Below are 21,926 nucleotides of genomic sequence, written 5' to 3' on the forward strand. Positions count from 1 at the left end.
TGTATTTCAGGCTAGGAACTTCTCTGGGGTTATTTACAAGACTGTGGTAGCCACTCAGCACCACCTTGAATGTGTGGATCAGCCAACACCATAGATAGGTGTTTTAATGTCACACTTCACACGCCCCTCAAATTCAGCAGTTTTCAAAGGGGTCAGTTCACACATGTCCCATTGCAAGTTGTCAAGTTTTGGGTCACCAAAGAAAAAAGAAATCTAAGTGGGAGACACAGTATGTGTGAACCAGGCCTCAGGCCTGAACAACGTCCAACGTGTCTTCAAAATCACCAGAGGAAGGTGCAGGTGAGAACGCGGTAAATTGAACGTTGGAGTGGAGTCTTTGGCCCAAAGCTTTTTTATTCATTTCAGGGGCTTGGGTGGTAACAGTTCTGTAAATAAGACTCCGTGGAGGCTGGTGATTCCAGTGTCAGTGGGGTCCTGAATCCACTTCCTGTAACTTGAGCCCATTATTTCATGTCCAGCATTTCTCGATCATCCCAGGGTGCAGGACACGGAATAATGGGCTCAAGTTACTGGAAGGCAGATTCCGGCTGGACATCAGGAAAAATTTCCTGATTGTTAGAGCAGTACGACAGTGGAACAAGTTACCTAGGGAGGTGGTGGACTCTCCCACACTAGAGGCATTCAAGAAACAGCTGGACAGCTAACTGTCAGGTATGCTTTAAGGTGGATTCCTACATTGAGCAGGGGGTTGGACTCAATGGCCTTATAGACCCCTTCCAACTCTTACTATTCTATGACTCTATGATTCTAAAGAAGCTATCCAAGGTGCTCAACAGCACTACGGAAGTTGGAGCCATCAGACTCTACTGTCAAGACTGTAAACATTTCCAGGGATTGAGAGAAATCTGTTCAATTTGGTTGGGGTAGGTGGTGGGTGGGATTACTGTTATTTAAGATGATGCAGCAGAGAGGTTTACCCCGACTCCACAGTACACGTCACATGCACTCAGTCAGCCGCTGAAAAGACATTCTCATCGGGGCCATTCTAGAGCGAACGCGAACACTGCTAGGATGCTTTGGCTACAGCTCTATTGCCACATGAAGCGGTGACAACGCCCACTCACGTTTTCCTAAATTAAACTTTAAAGCAATATCCTGTAGTCAATGCTTCCCATTGGCATGGCACTTGAGAATGGAAGCGACACAACTAAAGGAAATCTACAGAGGTATACAGAAAATGCAACATTGTGGAAGTTGCAGAGATGGCAAAACGTACAGCAATAATGAGAGAAAGGTCAACAACTATCTTTATGCTGGAATGGAAACCTTTAATAGAACATCTGAAAGAGATAGAGAAAAATGATGTATATGTTTGTGGATTTTAGTATTAAGATGGAGGAAAGAAGGAGGAATTAGAGAGAAATGAAGTACAACTCTGTGAATCCAATGTATGAGACTCAGATAAATTATAAGAAAGAACTGAATTTGATTGATATATAAATGGTAATTAATTAGTGGGCATTTTTGGCATGAAGAGGGCTAAAAATGTACTTTCACCTTACCCTTAAATGTTTTTAGTGCAATTGTAGTTGTTTTATGTATACCTTTGTATGTATTATATCTGATGTCTATGTAGGTGCTGCTAAAAATAATAATAATAAAAATAATTAAAAAAACTCACACAACATTGAATTGAAATTCCTTATTCCTTTCTGTTACACATTTTTCCCGCTAACGTTTCATCTCTGCTTATATAAACTCTGGGAGAATTTCAGACCAAATACGGGGGTTATTTTACCAGTTAAATGGCGGAATGATCCTTCCTTTCCATCTTGAACATACATCAAATGGATCTTGGCCTCCACGGTCGAAAGCAAATAGCGGAACTATTACTGTTGATTTAAAAAACAACACACAATAGTAAGGCTGCAGTCCTATCCACCCTTCCTTGGAGTAAGTCCCACTGAACTCACTCCTGAGTAGACGCATGCAGGGTCGCACTGTACAAATTTCATAAATTAAAAACAAAGGCACGAGGCATCAAGCGGCACTTTCTTGTCTTCTCTTTGTCTCCCTGATCACGTGATCATTTCTTCCACGGTCGCCATTAAATCTTAATCTATTCCAGCTTTCCTTATGGGTCATTGATTCTATATGTACCATGGTTATTTTTAAATGCTTCCCTTTGGTCAAAGGGTGGGGGGAGAAGTGGGGGCAAGAGAGAGAGAGAGAGAGAGAGAGCTGTCCTCAGCCAGATGGGCGACTTCACACTTCATTTATCAAATCCAATAGACTAGGCCCTACCTTCGCCTGCCTGCTCATTGCAGTTAAACTTCCATACAATTTGGTAATAATTTTCATTATCAGACAGTGACCCTAAAAGCCAGCAATCTTTCCCCCTCTCCTTTTTGTTTTGCTTTTGCAGGGCTGGTTTGAAATTCAGAGCCGTTGCTCTTTAGATCTCAAACTCTACAGTAGAATGTAAGAAACTGCCTTTGCTTTATTAAGAGAACACTGACCCCTGGCAAGAGAGGTCAGGAAGGGGTCAGTTTAAAGGGTTCCTGAAGCTCTTTAACAGCTATAACAATCTGTCCATCAGACCCTATCTCTCCGAATAAACAAACAGCAGCCCGTAGGCACCTTTGGGTTGATTCTGTTAACGCTCGGAGTGTATTCAAGTCCTTGCAACCTATTTATATCCCTCTCTTCTCTCTGTTAACCAGGGCACTAAGACATCAGTGCCGCTTTGAAAGGCCCCCAAACTCTGGGCAGTTTGATCATCGGTGGATCCCAGACAGGCCTGCCACTAGAGTACCCACTACTTCCATTTCCCAGAATGCCCTCTGCCCTACCGGTGCTGGATCAAGACCTTCTGGGATCGAAGACTCGGTCCTTTGCAAACTCTACAGAAAACCAAGATGTCCAAGGGCTAACAGTAATAGATGCAAAAGGATGAAAAACAAGGTGAAATCAACATAAAACACATCCCAATTTAGCAACTCAAAATTGGATTGTGCTTAATCTTACAGGAGATGGAAAACTAGCTTGGAACATATGAATCTAGCCCGGTCTTGCTTATCTGATAGGCAGTGGCTCCCATTACTAGAGGTCTTTTAACGGGAAATGAAAGGGATTGAATGTGGGAACCCTAGGGCTCCTTTAAAATGTCTTTGAATGGCAAGCAACAGCCATGGTGGAGTAGTGGTTAGAGTGTGGGCCTAGGACTGGGAAGACCTGGGTTCAAATCCCCACTCAGCGCTGAATCTCAGTGCATGACTTTGGACCAGTCTCTGTGCCTAAGTACTTCACAGGGTTGGTGTAAGGACAAAATGACCAGGGAGGGCGAAGAGAAGCAAGTTCATCAACTTGAGCTCCTTGGAGAAAAGGTGGGATATAAATGTAATAATGAATTTATGCCGAAGCAATCCGAGTTCTGCAGCAAAGAAAGGAAGAAAAAAAGGAGCTAGATTCTGCAGCCTTAAACAACTTCTGCAAATGTCCATTTCATCCTCTGATTTTGCATAACTTGCTCTGGTTTTACAAGTTGTGAGTTGTCAGTCACTTTGCTGGCTTCTGGGATTTCAGCAGGCATTGCCCGCACATTTTCAAACCTATCTATTTTCACTTTCACCAGGTCTAGAAACTTAAATGTTTTTTTTTTCCCAATGAAAGTGGTCATTCTCACAACTGTTATCCAAGCAGATGTTATTTTTCTGCACTCCTGAAGATTTCATGGCAATCACAAACTGACCTACTCATACTGACCTTGTTCCTCCCTGCTACGTCACATGTACTGAGCACCAATCGTTGTCAGCTCAGGGTTGAACTCCTCCCATTCAGGGGATAAGCCTGGAGACTCCGAGGAGGAGATAGAATGAGGGCAGGCATTATTGCCCTCACACTGACGCCGGACTACCCCAGAATCTCCCAAAAGCCCCAAAACATGTGAAAAACCAGCAGGCCATCTTGCCATCACCTCCCCGGCCTGAGGAGGTCATGCAACCCCCAACTTTGAAGTCCCACAATTCATGACCAAGCAAGCCACAATAGTCCTGTTCAGACAACACACTAAACCATGATGGTTAAGAGGTTTCAACTAAACATTATGGCTTAGCGTGTCATGTGAACCAAGACTTGGTGTGTCGTGTGAACCATTCCTAACCATGGTGGCTACATAACCATGGTTTAAACATGCTCACTAATCACTTGTTGCAAAGGAGTTAGCAGGTTAACTATGGCTTGGTGTGTTGCCTGAACAGACCAATCCCTTTGCCCAACACTGTCAGAGCCAACACTTGCTCCAGGGATGGGGAACATGAAGCCCCACCCACCCAAATGTTGTTAGACTGCCACTCCCATCTTGCCTAACTATTGGCTATTCTGGCTAAGGCTGCTGGGAGTTGCAGGCAAATAACTTCTGCAGAGCAACATGTGTTCCTCCACCCTTTCCAGGGACTTGCAAAACTAGACACTTTGATTGCAGGGGTGGAGCTAACTGTCCAGCCGAAGATGCCACTCGGCACTCTCCAAGGTGCTACTTGGACCTCAGTTCCTGTGGGAGCCTCCTGACCACCCTCAGGCTCAAAGTACCACTCAGAACACAACAGCCTGCACCAACAACCATTGGCCTGGTTCAGACGACACTCTAGGTTTTGTGGTTCGCTTAACCATGTTCAGCTGTGGTTAACGCTAACCACATGCAGAATGCTTGCAGACAACACTTTTAACCCTTTTGTGATTAAGTTTTCCTTAGTGAGCCTAACCACAATGTGGTTAACGGGGCAGATGGTGAGGGAAAACGTGTGTCAGATGACACCGTAAACCATGGTTAAGCATTCCGTTAACCGATTTGTGGTTAAGCAGCATGGTTTAGCGTGTTGACTGAACGGGGTCAGAGTCAGGGTGTCAAGATGAGGGCGAGGAACAAAAGGGTCTTGAACCTCTTTCAGCGAGAGGGGCAAATTCAATTTCAGAGACGCTTTCAGAGACCGCACTCCAGCGATGGGCGGAACCAAAGACAAGAAGGGATGGGATCAAAAACACTCAAAATACCAGCATCTTTTAGCGTAACACTCTCATTGCCAGTAACGAAGCCTCAGGAAAGAAATTTCGACTTCTAAGCATGGGGGGGGAAACTGCATAAATGCCAGGACACCACCAAATGATTGGTGGTCAGGAACAGGGGGTGGGGTCAGGGGATCCCCAGAGGGTTGGATCGGGACCCCATGTGGGTCGGATTGGGACCCCTGGGCCTAAATTTCTGCACCTTTGCTCTGAATATACATAAAGACTTACAGCGCCTACTTTCCCCCCCCCCTCAAACCCCTGACGGCTTTCTCTCTCATCCACTTGACCTAAATTTCTCAAACTTGCATTGTTCATAATACATCGTCTCTAATGTGCAGCGTGAGGTAATTAAAGTCATCTGTATTTAACTTCCAGAGGAGAGGAGGGGGAGGGGGAAAAATCTATTATCTAATCTAGCTGATCCCCTGATAGCTTGCTGAAAGTAAAATACTATAACCTATTGCTTGGCCTTTGACAAGCGCTAATTATTTCCTGTCGAAGCACATTTTCCTCATGTAATTCCAAAGTACACAATAGGCTGATCTCTAAAAATGCAGGCTTGCTCCGCCAGAGCTGCGGCGGCTGTTTTATAACTTTCACCGCTGCGTGCCGTGCGCGCTACTATCGCCGGGCCTCCGTTCCAGACATCCCTCTGAACCTTTGATGAGGTAAAAGTGTGGTATATGGTAACGGTCTGTTTATGTGGATCATACGGATGGGGATCTTTAAGACAGGTCAACGTGATGGGAAACATCAAATGGAGCCGGAGAAAGGAACGCCGATTGCAGATATTCAATACACCAGGGCACTGTCTTCTAAGGCTTTCAAGACACCGTACTCCTGAAATTTTCTTTCAGGTGTTTAGTTTTAATGAGGCCTGCATTTTGTCTGCTGCTAAGTCTCCCTCCTCCACCCCCTACCCCGGTGCCTGCAAAGTACTTAACATTTTTGTTCTAGTGGCTAAATTATGTCTACTGGCTCCAGCTTCTGAGTAAATTGCTAGTTGTGTGGAAAAAGCCAGAAAACGGTGTAACTAGATTCGTTCTAAGAGGGCTTCCATTTCTCCCAGCCTCCTGCCTCACTGCTGCTGAGGGTGGATTATTTGTTGTGCTAAATTGATCCACTCATTGTGTTACCATTTGTTGTCTTCTTTTTAACACGTAACACGCACACACAACTTATAGCACTTGGCCTAAACAAGGCCAATTGGAGAGGTACTTGCTGTCCAGTGAATGGACCCATGTGTGAAGTAGGTTCTATTGACCCAAGTGGTTCTATTGACCCATGTTTGCATGATAGGCCGGGTGTCTCATCGGTAAGGGCATGGAGGCTCTTTCAGCCCAAGGGCCAGATTCAATTTTGCATAAGCTCCAGCAGTGGGTTGGGGAAAGAGTGGGGCCAAAAATACCAGTATCTTTTAGCTTAAAGTTCTTACTGCCAGTAACTAAGGCTATAAGAAGAGCCCTGCTGGATCAAGCCAAGGCTCCATGTAGTTCAGCATTTTGTTCACACAGTGGCCAACCAACCGCCTGTGGGAAACCCAGAAGCAAAACATGAGTGCAATAGCACCCTCCCACTCATGTTCCCCAACGACTGCTGTTCATAGGCATACTGACTCTTAAACTGGAAGTTGCAAAGGGCCATCAGGACTATCAACGATTGATAGCCTTATGCTCCATGAGCCTTAGGAGACACATTTCAACCTTTCAGAGTGCTCTTGAACATGGAGGTTCCATCTTGCCATTGTGGCTAATTTATAGGGTGACCCTATGAAAAGGAGGACAGGGCTCCTGTATCTTTAAGAGCTGTATTGAAAAGGAAATTTCAGCAGGTGTCATTTGTATATATGGAGAACCTGGTGAAATTCTCTCTTCATCACCACAGTTAAAGCTGCAGGTGCCCTGCCCTCTTAAATCTGGTCACTAGTATAGTTCCTGCAGCTTTAACTGTGGTGATGAAGATGGAGTTTCACCAGATATTCCATATATACAAATGACACCTGCTGAAATTCCCTTTTCTATGCAACTGTTAAAGATACAGGAGCCCCGTCCTCCTTTTCATATGGTCAGCCTAGGCTAATAACTATGCATAGACCAATCCGCCATGAATTTACCGAATGCCCCCTCTTAAACATCCAGTGTCATTTTTTAAAAATGGGGGCTATTTTGATATTGACTGCTCTAGCATGGATAGGGAGACACTGTTCTATGGGCCAACTGTGGACCTCTGGGCTTCTCTGCCTGGACCTCCAGACTCTACTCAGGCCACGGCCACTCTCTCCAGACCACACCTCCTCGCTGGCCTTGCCCCAGGCTATTGATATAATTTACCCCATCACTCCCTGTCCTCCAACTACAAAGCTGATGGAAGGAGTCCAACTTGCCCATGTTAGGGAAGGAGTCACATCCATAGCTCCACCCACATTTGGCTCTGGCCTCACCCACTTTGGGCTCTGACCTTCCCCCACTGCTGGAAACCCAACAGGTTTCAACAGAGGTACTTTGGACATCAACAGGAAAAAGGTTTCCTGCCCGTATTCTATAGTACAGGTGCCAAATCCCGGAACAGTGTTCTCCAGATAGTTATGCCTCCTTTCTCTGGTTCCACTGTTGTTTCCCCAGACACTGATCATTTGGTGGTCTCATGGCTGTTGTACATTTCCCCCCACTCTTAAAGGTTGAAATGCTTCTCCGACGGCAGTTCCTGGCAGTAAGAGCCCTAAACTGAAACATACTGGTATTTTTAATAGCCCCACTCACCACTGGAATGTGGACCCCAAGAGCTTCGTCTCACCAGCTGAAAGAGGCTCAACATCCCTGTTCTATATGATAGGAATGTCATTCCAAGCCCAGAAGAAACATGGACCATTTCTGAGCCAGGAGGAACACAACTGATCAGTGTTGCATGTATTTGGTTCTTCTCCAACTAAAAAAAATAATGCTAGTAATGAGTAGGAACATCCAATATATTTTGAGTGCTATAGATCAGCTAGTGTTTGATTGCTCCAGTACCTATGATCGATAATATCAAATCCCCTCTACAATACAACACATTCTTGAGACACCCACACACATTGCTAAAGCAACTGCTTTTGTTATCACGAGCACTTCACCTTGTGTGTGTGTGTGAGTAAGAGGGAGTGCTCTTCAGCGTTCTGGAAATCCACACAGACCCATCATGCTGAGACGTTGTGTCACATTTGATAGCTGTGACGGCTTTTTGAAGGAACCAGGGACAATTGTGCATTATGTGCAGTGGCCGTCGGAACTGCTAAATTGGACATGGCACACCTGGTGTATCCTGGCAGAAGCTGGAACATCACACTCACAGAAGTCCACCCATCGGGCTCAGTAAGGCTAGCAGTAGGACTCACGTTAATTTTACTGGCATCTGCCGTCACATATTCAAAGCCGGAATTGGGCCAAATGACCAGCTGATACGTACTGCTGTTAATACAGGGGGAAAGCCCACAAGAGATTCTTTTGTCTGGGCTTCTTTTTTCTTTTAATGCATATTCTATATGTTTTACGCACAGTAGCAACGGAAGATGAAGTGAGAATGTCTCCTCACTAACCACAACATAATAGAAAGCAAGAAAGCACACCAGGGAAAATGTATGTCCATAAATACCAGTCACATTATGTGCAGACTTAAAAGCAACAATACCGGCAGTTAGGGATGTACAACCCACCCCCCTCAATATTCAATCTGGGGGGAGGTCTGTCTAGGACTGGGGAATCCAGCCCTCTTGGGGCTCAGTGGATTCCCCCGGATCCGGCAGATGTACTTTGAGTTTTGTGCATTTTTTCTCTCTTGAAACAGGGGAAGATACGTCATTTGCGGCTGCAATTAGTGTATCTCCGTCAAATTACATCCGTAATTAGTGTACTTTTTGCCATGTTTCTTACCCGCCTAAGGGTCTCTACTTCTCTTGCTCGGCTTCGTCCATTTTCTCTCGCTGACCCTTATGCCTGGAATTCTCTTCCAATTCAATTACAATTTTTAAAGCTCAGCTGAAAACTTTTCTTTTTTCTAAAGCTTTTAGAACTTGATTTTGACCTTACTTTTATATGGTTAGTTTTACTCTCCCCTGTGCCTGTTTGGTGCATTCTTTTCCCCTTCTTATTGTTTTATTACGATTTTATTAGAATGTAAGCCTATGCGGCAGGGCCTTGCTATTTTATTGTTTTACTATGTACAGCACCATGTACACTGCTTTTATTGCTTTTATATTATATATTGTTTTAACTTGGATCATGGTTTAATTTGTTTTTAACTGTGTATATTTATTGTTTTATACTGTATGTTTTTATCTGTACGCCACTCTGAGATCTTAATGATATAGGGCGTTATATAAATGTTTTAAATAAATAAATAAATAATAATAATCTTAGTAATATGAAAATGTATACGTATTTATATAACTTACACATAACGAAGCATTTTACAGAGACAAATGGTGTAAACTACTCTAATTATGGCCGTAATTGGCGTATTTTGCTCTTTTTAAAAGGTGGGGGGGACATGTGAAATCCAGAGGATGCACAAGCAGGACAGACAGCCTGCTGCGGACTCTACAAGTTGGATTCTCAAGAATCTGACTTCATGCGGGTCCTTGGCCGATTTCTTCAGCATCCCCACCGGTATCATTTCAAATACACACACCTTCAAACAATGCCTTCCTCAAAGTATGTTCTCAGGCATCTGAAGTTCAGAACGTTTGGTTATCCTCACACCTTCAAAAGTAATTCAGGATAAGGACATCTACTGCAGTCTCCTGTCCAAATACTATTGCCTGCTGTACGCATAGAATCATGGAATAGTTGGAAGGGTATCCAGAGATCACCTAGTCTGGCCCTCTGCTCAATGCAGCCTTTGTACTCCTGTGTTCATTTTACACGTGTATAAAAATGTATCACTACCATGTGAACTGCATTCCAAATCTGTTTTGCAGTCAACTGGTAGAGGGATTCTTGGCAAGCACTCGATCCATCTTTTTTTATCAAAACAAACAGGTATTAAACATTATTTCAGAGGACAAGTATCTCTAAATGCATTAGATGACATATATTAATGTTTTAGCTAACAATATGGCCGCAGTATCTACCGCCACCACTACCACCACATGAGTGGCTATGGACCTGGAGTCAGTTGAGATAACGGCCCAGTTCTCACTAGTGGAGGAGCAGCACCAATGCCACGTCAGACCGGGGGAGGGGCACGCATAACTGGATGCTCCTGGATGCCCACTGCACATGCTCCTGTATGCCCCCTCCACACTGAACAGCGGATATCAAGAAGAAACATTCTGGTCTTGTTGTGCCAATGTTCCATGTGCGTCGGAAGCCCCCCTCATGGATTCCATCATGTGAGTGCCCACCACCACCTGCAATGTGAAGTGGTACAAGCCAGAAACTAGGTGTGGAGGCAGATGGCTCTGATTATGGTGGTGCTGAAAAATTATTTATTTATTTACAATATTTACATACCGCTCCCCATTGAAAATTTCAGAGCCGTGGACAAGATAAAATAAAAATAAAAACAGAATAAAACACTTTAAAATAGATTTTAAAAGAAGCAAAATGTACAGTGAAATGTGGCTGGTCATTAAGGAAAGGCTTCCTGGAATAATGACGTTTTCAGGAGGTGCCGAAAGGAATACAAAGTTGGCGCCTGCCTGACTTCCAGAGACAGGGAATTCCACAGGAGGGGGGCCACCACGCTGAAGGCTCTTCCCCTGGTGGACTCCAATCGGCGGACGGGTCTATGTGGAACCACCAGGAACATCCTGGTTCTGACTAAAACCATCCACTCTGGGTTTTAGTCAAAACCAGCCAGAACTCTAAAGGAGCTATCCAGGGTGCTGAACATGTTTTGGTTCTGACTCAATCGCTGTATGGATTTTCAGAGCCACCAGCCTTCAATGGAACCTAGAGAACTAGGCCAAAGTGTCAATGAGCCCATATAAATGGTTTGGCAGATTCTCAAACCACACCTTGCATTCACTTTGGATGCCCCCCACCTCTCCCCATAACATGCTTGCATTTTTTTAAAAAATGGACCTGTTACGCTTTCCGTTCCCTTCAACTTCCTCACCTCGCAAGCCATTCCTGCCGTAACTCCTGACGCTCCGCAAGGAGGGGCAGAATGCAGCTGATTCTGTCGTCCCTTTGTTCCTCCATCTGTTCTTCTTTTCTGAATTCACAGAGCAGTAGACTTGTCTTGGGGGTGGAGGAGGAGAGGGGCGGAGGGGGGTTGGCGGGGAGAGAAGAGAAAACACCATAAATATCACAAAACAAAAATAGGAAACAAAGCATAAAATTAATTAAAAAGCCCATAAGCAAATCAGGACAGTAAATCAATGGCCCTTTTTATTACGGTTCCACTACGTGCAAATCAATACAGTAAATGATGGTCAAAAATGGCCGCCATTTCTTTGGTATTTAATCAAAGTACACGGAATGTGAGGTAAAACCTTAAAGCTTCGTTGCCCTAAGTTTACATGACAGACTGGGCAGTCTTGGTCTCATTTTCACCAGACAGAATTCCTTTTTTTCTTCTGTCCTACGTGGACGAACTATTATTAGAAATTATGCATAGAGCTTGCCTCCCCACTCCAATGATTGGGAAGAAATGTCTTGGCTTTTCTTGGGTTGCCTCTGATGTAAGCTGGGGTTATATGTAATAAAGCTTTGTATGCGGATTTTATATGTCTTGCTCGTCCTCCATTCCCTTACAATCAAACAAAACATTTAAGAAAAATATTATCCCTGAGAAACAATATTGATGTTGAAAATACAGGCCTGCCCCCATTTAGCCAAATTACAGTAACTCTTCTCGATCTGAATGCATTATATATATATAAACCAATATTACATCCCAATCCTTTGCATTTTTACTCAGGAGTAAGTCAGTGAGGGGTATTCGTACGTAAGCCTTTACACAGTCAATCCAGCTATATCAGGGTTCACTTAGGGTCCTAATTCCTACACACCTTTCCCCTGGCCCTACATATTATCCAAAATTTAAAACCACCTGGGGGTGGGGAACCCACCTGATGCTGTTGGACTCCAATTCTCATCAACCATAGCCAGCATAGCCAAAGATGATGGGAGTTGTAACCCAACAACAACGGCAGGGCTTTGCTTTAAACACAGTAAAAACAAAAATAGCCCTGTCCATAAACGTGGTTAGGTTGGTCGCATCCCACTGTTCCCAATGGGACATTCAGTACTGAGACTCTGGGCAAGATTGCAGCTTAAGTGAATAAACATGGTGCATTAAAGGGTTTCCGGTGTCCCCTCCATTTTAGGAACCTGAGTTAAATAAAGGTTAGAAGATGTGCCCTGACAGTCAGAGGTCAAGGGTTCAAGAAACTCAGTCGAAGATTTTATCAAGTGGGAAAGCCATTTCCTCAAATCAACACTGATAAAGAAAAAATCAGTCAAAAACTTTTCTAGTACTACTCCCTAAAAGACGCAAAGATCTTCTTTTGAAAGTCATGTGTCCTATCAAAGAAAGGTCAAACCTGGATTCTCCATTCATTTAACGATCTTTAATGACAGATAATTGTCTACAGAGACCTAGTTTTACCCAACGCTGAGTGAAGCCTTCAGCTCTGAAAACTGGACTCAATTTTGGTTCTTCTTCCTCAAGAGATGCTTGGGACGGGAGGTCAGCAGAATAAACAAACAGGGCATGCAGGTCTGTCTTATCTCATCAGTCTCTCAGCAGAGAATTTTCAGAGGGCGCTAATGTTTGGGATACATTGAAGCTATCTTTCCTCTGCTCCCAGTGCTGGCGAAAGCACATCCTGAACAGACCCAACAGAGAGATCACATCCCCCAGCTTGCCACTGGAAGCTCACAGCTGGTTTTCTCGTGGCTAATCATTCTCCTCGATATCTTTGCACCCCGAAGATGCACTGGGCTCCTGTCACGGCCATCCCCCAGCCCTTCCCTCGGGACAGTGCTGCAATTTCACACAAATACTCCCGGTTGCCAAAACTAAAGCAGCAAACAGGACTGTTCCATTTTCGGCGTCCCGCTTTATTTTGTCAACAAATGAGGTTTTCACCAGGAGATCTAACGCACTTTGGAAAGACGTTAGTCTTTCCAAAGAGATTAGCAGGATAAACCTCTGAGCGCTTGCTAAGCTCTTCTCACTTCAAGGACAGCAGTCCAATGCCCAGTAATCAATAGAAAACAAATACGTGTAGGGGGTGTGCGCACAAAACTTGTGTTTGCAAGCCTCGAGGTCCATCTATTCCAACCTCTGTTAATGATCCAGCTTGAAAGAATTTGGCGGTTAGATCTGGATTTATGTTGGATCAAGTCAACATGGACTTTCCCCACTCCCTCCTTCCTAGGGCAGCCCATCGAGAAGAGAATAGAGAGTTGTGTGTTTGTGGGTGGGTGGGTGGGTGGGGGGAGGTGGATCTCCCCCAAAAGAAGTGGGGCTCTTCCTCTCGCAGAAGGCAGATCTTGGATGCAGGAGGGTCCATAGCTCAGTGGTAGAGCATCTCCTTTGCATGCAGAAGGTCCCAGATTCAATCCCCAGCATCTCTGGGTAGGCCTGGAAAAGCTCTTGCCTGAAACCATGGAGAGCTGCTGCCAGTCAGTGTTTTATTTATTTATTTATTTATTTTTATTTAAGGATTTTTATGCCGCCATTCAGCCAAAGAAGGCTCTCATGGCGGCTTACAAAGGTATTTCTTGACAGTCCCTGCCCACAGGCTTACAATCTAAAAGACATGACACAAAAGGAAAGGGGATTGGGAGGGAGGAAGAGGAGGGGGAAAAGGAAAGCAAATTCAGGCACTACAATCTTAGTTGCAAAGTTCAGCAGTTACAGTTGACAGCAGGAGGGAGGGGTGCTCTCAGCTGGAGCTGGACCCAGGCACGGTAGAGAGGTGCCTGGCTGCTGCTTCCTCCCTCACTGGTGGCCTCTGCAGAGACAGTTGGTAGCAGGAGGGAGGGGGCTCTCAACCGGAGCTGGACCCAGACACGGTGGAGAGGTGCCTGGCTGCTGCTTCCTCCCTCACTGGTGGCCTCTCCAGAGAAAGTTGGTAGCAGGAGCGAGGGGGCTCTCAGCTGGAGCTGGACCCAGGCACGGTGGAGAAATGCCTGGCTGCTGCTTCCTCCCTCACTGGTGGCCTCTCCAGAGAAAGTTGGTAGCAGGAGGGAGGGGGCTCTCAGCTGGAGCTGGACCCAGGCACAGTGGAGAGGTGCCTCGCTGCTGCTTCCTCCCTCACTGGTGGCCTCTCCAGAGAAAGTTGGTAGCAGGAGGGAGGGGGCTCTCAGCTGGAGCTGGACCCAGGCACAGTGGAGAGGTGCCTGGCTGCTGCTTCCTCCCTCACTGGTGGCCTCTGCAGAGACAGTTGGTAGCAGGAGGGAGGGGGCTCTCAGCTGGAGCTGGACCCAGGCACGGTGGAGAGGTGCCTGGCTGCTGCTTCCTCCCTCACTGGTGGCCTCTCCAGAGAAAGTTGGTAGCAGGAGGGAGGGGACTCTCAGCTGGAGCTGGACCCAGGCACGGTGGAGAGGTGCCTGGCTGCTGCTTCCTCCCTCACTGGTGGCCTCTCCAGAGACAGTTGGTAGAAGGAGGGAGGGGGCTCTCAGCTGGAGCTGGACCCAGGCACGGTGGAGAGGTGCCTGGCTGCTGCTTCCTCCCTCACTGGTGGCCTCTCCAGAGAAAGTTGGTAGCAGGAGGGAGGGGGCTCTCAGCTGGAGCTGGACCCAGGCCCGGTGGAGAGGTGCCTGGCCGCTGCTTCCTCCCTCACTGGTGGCCTCTGCAGAGACAGTTGGTAGCAGGAGGGAGGGGGCTCTCAGCTGGAGCTGGACCCAGGCACGGTGGAGAGGTGCCTAGCCGCTGCTTCCTCCCTTACTGGTGGCCTCTCCAGAGGCAACACTAGACTGGATGGACCCACGGTCTGACCCAGTACAAGGTTGCTTCCTATGTTGCTATGATCCAACCCATGGCTTGTTACTGTAGCTTAACAAAACATAAACGTTGGTTAGACTTGACTGCTGTACATCAATGGTACCTGATCCGTATCAACAGTAAGTTCCCACCTGACCTCCACCCTTTACATGGCATATTAAGATGCCTTGTTGACAATGCTACAGTTGAAGCCACCAGTATATTTCAAGCAATTTGACACATTACACTTGAAATGTCAGCCTGTTTTGTTTTTTAGCGCTCCCTGCTTGATATCAAAGTTTCACCCAACAACTTTTCTGGGTCTTTTGGGGTTTTTTTTTTTGGTTTTGGGATGATGTTGAAAAATGGCCCCTGTTTGTGGAAGAAAGCTAAGGGGGGAAAGGAGGGGAGGGGAGGGAAAAGGGGGGGGAGAATGTTTATAGAAGCCAGCTGCTCAGACATTGGCGCCAGTAGCTTCTCATCCTTCTATTTTACGCCTGCAAAAAAACCTACCTCCTCCCCCTCTTTGCTTAGCACAGGTATAACTAAAATGTTGACTTCAATGCTTCAGAGAGCACTCAACTGATTCTGTAACATGATTAATTGCCGAAGACATGGCCGGCCATATGGAACAGAGAAAGCATCAAGTAATTCATACTTCTGTATATGATCATTTTGGCCCCTGTTGTTTTAATGTACAGGAAAGAGCAAGTATAGCAGAGACCTGGTGTCTTGCCCTTGACAGCCCATTAAGAAATCTCAAAGCACCTAGTTGAAGTTATGCTGTTGGCTTTTCAATAGCAGCCCAATAAAACAGGAGCAAAGCTTTCCCAGTGAGTCTTAAATCTTTCACATACAGTACATTAACCACTGCTGCTAAAAACAACTGGTTTCTTATGATAGGAAATGGGATTTGATTTCTAGCCTCTGCATACTTACCAAAAGCCTTTTTCTGACCTTTTGCAGGGCTTACAAAATCGTTGCTTTCCCCTCCTTCTTTTCCTCGCTGCAATATATATATTATTTTTTTTCCAAGTGCCTTGCTGTAGTGAGCCTAATAGACTTGTTTAAGGCTCGGTGTGTTCTAGCCTTACTAGTTCAGCCTGTACAATGAAGAGGGACTCGGGGGAGCTGAGAGGCAAGAGATTATTATTAAGCGTTTTCTCCCCTGGAGTCATAGAAATCACAGCGACAGCTAAAAACATCAGCTAGCTTTACAGAACCTATAAAACAAAACAAAAATAGAACGGAGTGGGGTGAGGGGATTGGAATAAAAAAGAAGAAGAAAATAACAACAGCACCAAGTACATTGTTGGTGCTATATAAATAATATATAGACCAGTGAGGGAGGAAGCAGCAGCCAGGCACCTCTCCACCATGCCTGAGTCCAGCTCCAGCTGAGAGCCCCCTCCCTCCTGCTATCAACTGTCACTGCAGAGGCCACCAGTGAGGGAGGAAGCAGCAGCCAGGCACCTCTCCATCGTGCCTGGGTCCAGCTCCAGCTCAGAGCCCCCTCCCTCCTGCTACCAACTGTCTCTGCAGAGGCCACCAGTGAGGGAGGAAGCAGCAGCCAGGCACCTCTCCACCGTGCCTGGGTCCAGCTCCAGCTGAGAGCCCCCTCCCTCCTGCTACCAACTGTCACTGCAGAGGCCACCAGTGAGGGAGGAAGCAGCAGCCAGGCACCTCTCCATCGTGCCTGGGTCCAGCTCCAGCTGAGAGCCCCCTCCCTCCTGCTACCAACTGTAACTGCTGAACTTTACAACTAAGATTGTAGTGCCTGAATTTGCTTTCCTTTTCCCCCTCCTCCTCCTCCCTCCGAATCCCCTTTCCTTTTGTGTCATGTCTTTTAGATTGTAAGCCTGTGGGCAGGGACTGTCAAGAAATACTTTTGTAAGCCGCCGTGAGAGCCTTTTTTTGGCTGAGTGGCGGCATAGAAATCCTTAAATAAATAAATAAAATAAATAAATAATAATAATAATAACAACAACAACACACCTTTGCTTCTCAGCATTGTGGAGCAATCATCAGGTTCCGTTACAGAAACAAGACAGCTTTATTTATTATGGGGCATTCTGGAATTATTTCTGAATCTCTGGAATTATTTTGAGAGATACAGATATTCTGCTGTACTTTGAGGAGTGGGGAAAAAAATACTGATTTTACATTGAGGTCCATTAGACCCCAACGGGCGTATGCTTTTTTAAAAAGAACATAAGAAGCACCGTGCTGGATCAGGCCACGGGTCTATCTAGTCCAGCACTCTGTTCACACAATGCAACAACTGAGAGGTTTATTATCGGAGGCACATAGAATTATAGGCCCCGTTCAGAAGACACCTTAAACCATGGCTTTAACCACGGTGGTTAAGTCAGAAAGCCGGGCTGTGTTCAGAAGACACCTTAAACCATGGCTTTAACCATGGTGAATAAAGCAAAAGGCTTTATTCACTGTGGTTAAAGCCATTTAAGATGTCTTCCGAACACGGCCTGGCTTTCTGGCTTAACCACCGTGGTTAAAGTCATGGTTTAAGGTGTCTTCCGAACGGGGCCTACAGAGTTATCTTTCTGATGAAGGCTGGTTAAGATGTATTTTCATGCAGGACGGGGCGGAGATAGAAGGAAGGAAGGAAGATGCATAATCAATATACATGTCAGATTCTGAAGGAGGGGTCATAGCTCAATGGGTAGAGCCTTTGCTTTGCATGCAGAAGGTCCCAGGTTCAATCCCCAGGTGCTCCAGGTAGGGCTAGGAAAGAGTCTTGCCTGAAACCCTGGAGAAGGCTGCTGCCAGTCAGTGATGACAATACTGGGCTAGATAAGCCAAAAGCTAACTCAGTATAGGCAGCTTCCTGTGTTCCTATTCTTGAACAAAAGTATCCTTTTTGTTTATGTGTTTTTTTAAAAAAACTGCTTCTAATTTCTTTTTCATACATTTAAATGCCAATGGAGAAAGAATAGCACTTGCCTTTCAAGCCACTTAAAATGACAGTGCTAAAAAAAAAAGTTTAATCCCCTCTGTAAAGTTTTGGCAGCATTTGACATATGCAGGCAGAAACATTATTCCTGGCACTTCCCATTATTCAAAATATTTACTTAGGAAGACTTAAAAAAAAAATTGTAGCTGTCTGTATTACACTTGCTCCCTAAAGAAGTTGACGGTGGGGAATCCCATTCCCTGGAGGTGGGAGTTCCCCATGTCGCTGAACGACCTAACTAATATAGTTATCCAGTCAAAAGGGAAAAAATCCATAAATATTCGCCTCTCTCAAAACCTCGGTGGAAAAGTCAGCTTATTCACGCTCTGTATTTTGAGAAGGTGGGAAAGATAAACAGAAAAACTGCGCTCCCAAGAACATGTACACAGAAACACATTCTATTTAATTCAGCAGGATCTCTCTTTAGGGATATAGGTCTGCTAAAGGTGGTAAAATACACATGGAGCAGGCAACAAAAGTCTTTATCAACATAAGCAAAGGTCCATTCACAACAGGCCAGGGGGGGAATGGCTGCCCAGACTGTGGGCACTGTTTTGCGGTGGAGGAATCCACAACTCGGTTGGGTGGGCACTGTTTCTGTTGCCGCCAGCACAGGCCAACAGGTCTGATACGGGAGTCTGGAATAACATAACACCCAAACTTTGGTGCCAAGCCTAAATCCCTGCGAACAAGGCCTATTTTTCCTTGTGAGAGTCATCCTGTTGGGATTGCTGTGACACTTGGAAACACCCTCAGTGTAAGAGAGGACTTCCTGTGTCAGAAAACAAGAGTCTGCAAAGAATTCATTCCCTCCTCCTTTCAGCCACACGTAAGATTTTTTTTTTTGTGAACCGCCCAGAGAGCTCCGGCTATTGGGCGGTATAGAAATGTAATAAATAAATAAATAAATAAGATGGCGAGGAGCTAAGATGGAGGCACAATTAGTGAGAATTAAGGGAAGTGTATCACTTTCAAGTTGGGATGGAACGAAGGTGAAGGAGATGTCAGAGCCTGCTCTAGTTGGGATGTTCCCTTTCCCACCACAGAGTTGTCTACCACCAGTTGCCCTGTGCGAAGGAAGATCAGGTGCTCAGCTTCTGGCCCAATGGGACTGGTTGGTTGTTTTGTGAGTGTGTGGTTCTCGATGTACCTGCTGTAAATGGGGGTGAGGAGAAAGTAAGGATCTCCTTTACAGGGATGGATGTGCTGATGGAACAAGTTTTATGCCATTACTTTCCAACCCATTATTAGAAACTGGATGGGAACTACTCCTGATGATTCAAATATGGGCTTTTGCACAGCCTGATCTATACGTGAATAGGGATCTTCCGTGCCTCTCAAAACACTCGACACCATGAAAAGCTAAGTGGAGCAGGAGTCCAGAGTGGCTAACAAACTCATATACAAACGATGCAATGCAACACATAAACAGAATTACAAACATAACTCTAAAATTTCGAATCCGCAATAGAATACAATGAAACCATCACTACAACACAAGAAAACAGAAAAACGGCGCGTACAAATAAATGTCTCTAACAAACACCTAAATGACAACGGCATGGGGAACTGCTAAATCTCTACTAGAAAGGAATTCCAGAGTCAGGGTGCCATCACCGAGAAGGCTCTGTCATGTGTGGGAGCCCCATGGGCTACGTTCCTCAAGTGCAGCCTCCCCTGCCGATCTTAAATCCTGGATTGGTTGGCACTGGGGAAGGTTGCTCATCTATATAAAGTGTCTGGTGTTGGTGTGTGTGTGTAAATCTTTTGAAAGCAAGAGGGCAGGAAAAAAAATCTCTCAATAAGATTCAGCTGAGAAACGTGCACAATGGAAGATTCCATCACACCTTCTTGTTCTTCTGTCTCTGCATCCTTAACCCCAGGGTTTCTTTCATGGCCGAACATGCATGTTCTCCGCACAAGAAGTGAGGCAGAAAAAATAAGTGATGTCTTGCCCCTGCCTGACCTCTATGTATTCAGCAGCTCTTCTTTACAGACACTACCTGAATGCATGCTTTTGTAAACCGCCCAGAGAGCTTCAGCTATGGGGCAGTATAGAAATGTAAATGAATAAATGAATGAATAAATAATAAGCGCATAGTTTTACTCCACACCCTAGAGGGGCTATACACATATAAGTTGCACATGCTTAATCTCTGTGCAGAAGAAGATTCTGCTCCCTTAAGGTAGGGATGTATTATTTGTGTAAAATCCCTTCCATCTGTGTTTTGCAGATCATCGGGCACCTTTCATTCAGTTGTCCACACATTGACAGAATCAGATTTTTTTTTTGAGTTTCCGAATATGTGCAAATGCACAAATTTCCCCAAAATTAATTTTTTTTACACTTTAGCCTATGGGGAAAATATGAATTTGAAGCTGTGATTTTTTAAAATTTTTGCATATTTTTCTATTACTATTGGCACAAAATTTGGGGAAGTTAAAAAAATGGTCCGCAAATCCACAGAATCTACCCAATTGGGGAAAAGCTGCAGAATCTGCAAACTGGATTTATAGAAATCCAAACTCATTTGATTCCATTACAGATTTCTCCAACGTCACTAACTCCAGATATGGACGAATCTGTCTGTTTCTGTTTCTTTCAATTTTTAATTTTTCCAACTTTAAATACCGTCTCTCCCGTTTTCGGATCAATTTCAGATATATATTTTTTCAATTGCATGAAAATCCGTTGGCATATTCATGTGCACTCCTTCTAACACGCCCATTTTTGCAAGCCATTTTCTCTATTACAATGCATTGGCATACTTTATTTTCACAAACATACAGCTTTCTGTGCACATTCCCTTAATATACGCATTTCTTTTTTCGTATGCCCTTTTTAAACTGGAGAACTGCATCACAAAATTCGGAGGAGTGAACATTCCAAAGGCTGACTGCATTTCAGCTTGGATATTGGTTCAGAAAGGACAAAATTAGAAAAGTTTGCATTAAAATGCAAACCAAAACAAACCAATTTCTTCTCCATCTCTTCCTCGGTCCACATGTTCAATATCCCTTAATTGTCTGCATAAGTCAGACTTAGGTTATTAAGACCTAATTTTACAGATCCATACCAGGGTGTCTCTTCATCTGTAATTAGGTAAACAAAGGTGAATAACAAGAAAGAAAGAAAGAAAGAAAGAAAGAAAGAAAGAAAGAAAGAAAGAAAGAAAGAAAGTTGTTTTTACCCTGATTAATGCAATTTTGGGGGAGGGGGAGGGGGAGGCACCATAAACTACTATTGCTTCTGGCATGAATCTTCACTGAAGTATAACTTGCAGTTTTTCAGAGCCGTGTTCTGCTTTGATAAGCATATATTATTGGCTCATCTTCTCAAGATAATAGCTTCCTTTGCCTTCCTCGGTATATTTATACGTTCCATTTACACAGAGGAACAATTGCAAAACGAAGCTTTCATATAAATACAGAGGGCTTATTCCTCAGCTGGGTTTGCTAAGGATGAGCAACTATGTCTTTTAGAAAAACACACTTGAAACACTTCAAGGAGTTCAATGGTACTAAAAGAGAAGCCCCAAACCCTAAATTCATATTTATGCTGTCAAATAAGCAACTTAACAAAACAAAAACAACCAAAAATAAATAGATAAATAAATAGGGGGGAACAGCGTCACAGAAATGATGCCATATAAACAGCAACTGACCCACACACACGCACACACACTTTATACAAAAAAGGGGGGAGAGTGCGTAACTATGTGACAGGGTCCGGGGTCGTCCAAGCCAAACAGCATGGTATAACCAGAACAGAAGTCCAGAGTAAGACGCGGGTACCAGGAATTGGATGCATGTCAATAAGGCGGCAGTGCAGAATGTCTTTCAGCCCGTGGGTCGCATATTATTTCAGAGAAGCCCTATGGGGCTACATTTCAGCTCGGCTGTTGTCTGGAGCTGCCCCTTTCCAGCATGTAACTCCTCTGCTGAGGGAACGGCACTGGCTGCCTATTTGCTACTGGGCCAGGTTTAAGGTTCTTGTACTAGTGTA

The 21,926-nt window shown here is 44.9% G+C and overlaps 1 protein-coding gene across 3 annotated transcripts in view; it reads right to left on the minus strand.

The window, feature by feature from the left end:
* The window catches only part of FTO (FTO alpha-ketoglutarate dependent dioxygenase), a 277,406-nt gene that overhangs the window by 140,437 nt on the left and 115,043 nt on the right, over positions 1-21,926 (minus strand). For 2 of the 3 annotated variants that reach the window (XM_063141167.1, XM_063141168.1), the window contains exon 8: positions 11,125-11,249. In XM_063141167.1, the coding sequence (XP_062997237.1) occupies positions 11,125-11,249 (125 nt within the window). Of the gene's footprint in view, positions 1-1,788; positions 1,854-11,124; positions 11,250-21,926 lie in introns of those variants that run through there. The other variant, XM_063141169.1, reaches the window with a different exon arrangement.

The sequence above is a fragment of the Elgaria multicarinata genome, chromosome 14 (assembly GCF_023053635.1).
Source record: "Elgaria multicarinata webbii isolate HBS135686 ecotype San Diego chromosome 14, rElgMul1.1.pri, whole genome shotgun sequence".
Taxonomy (NCBI): domain Eukaryota; kingdom Metazoa; phylum Chordata; class Lepidosauria; order Squamata; family Anguidae; genus Elgaria; species Elgaria multicarinata.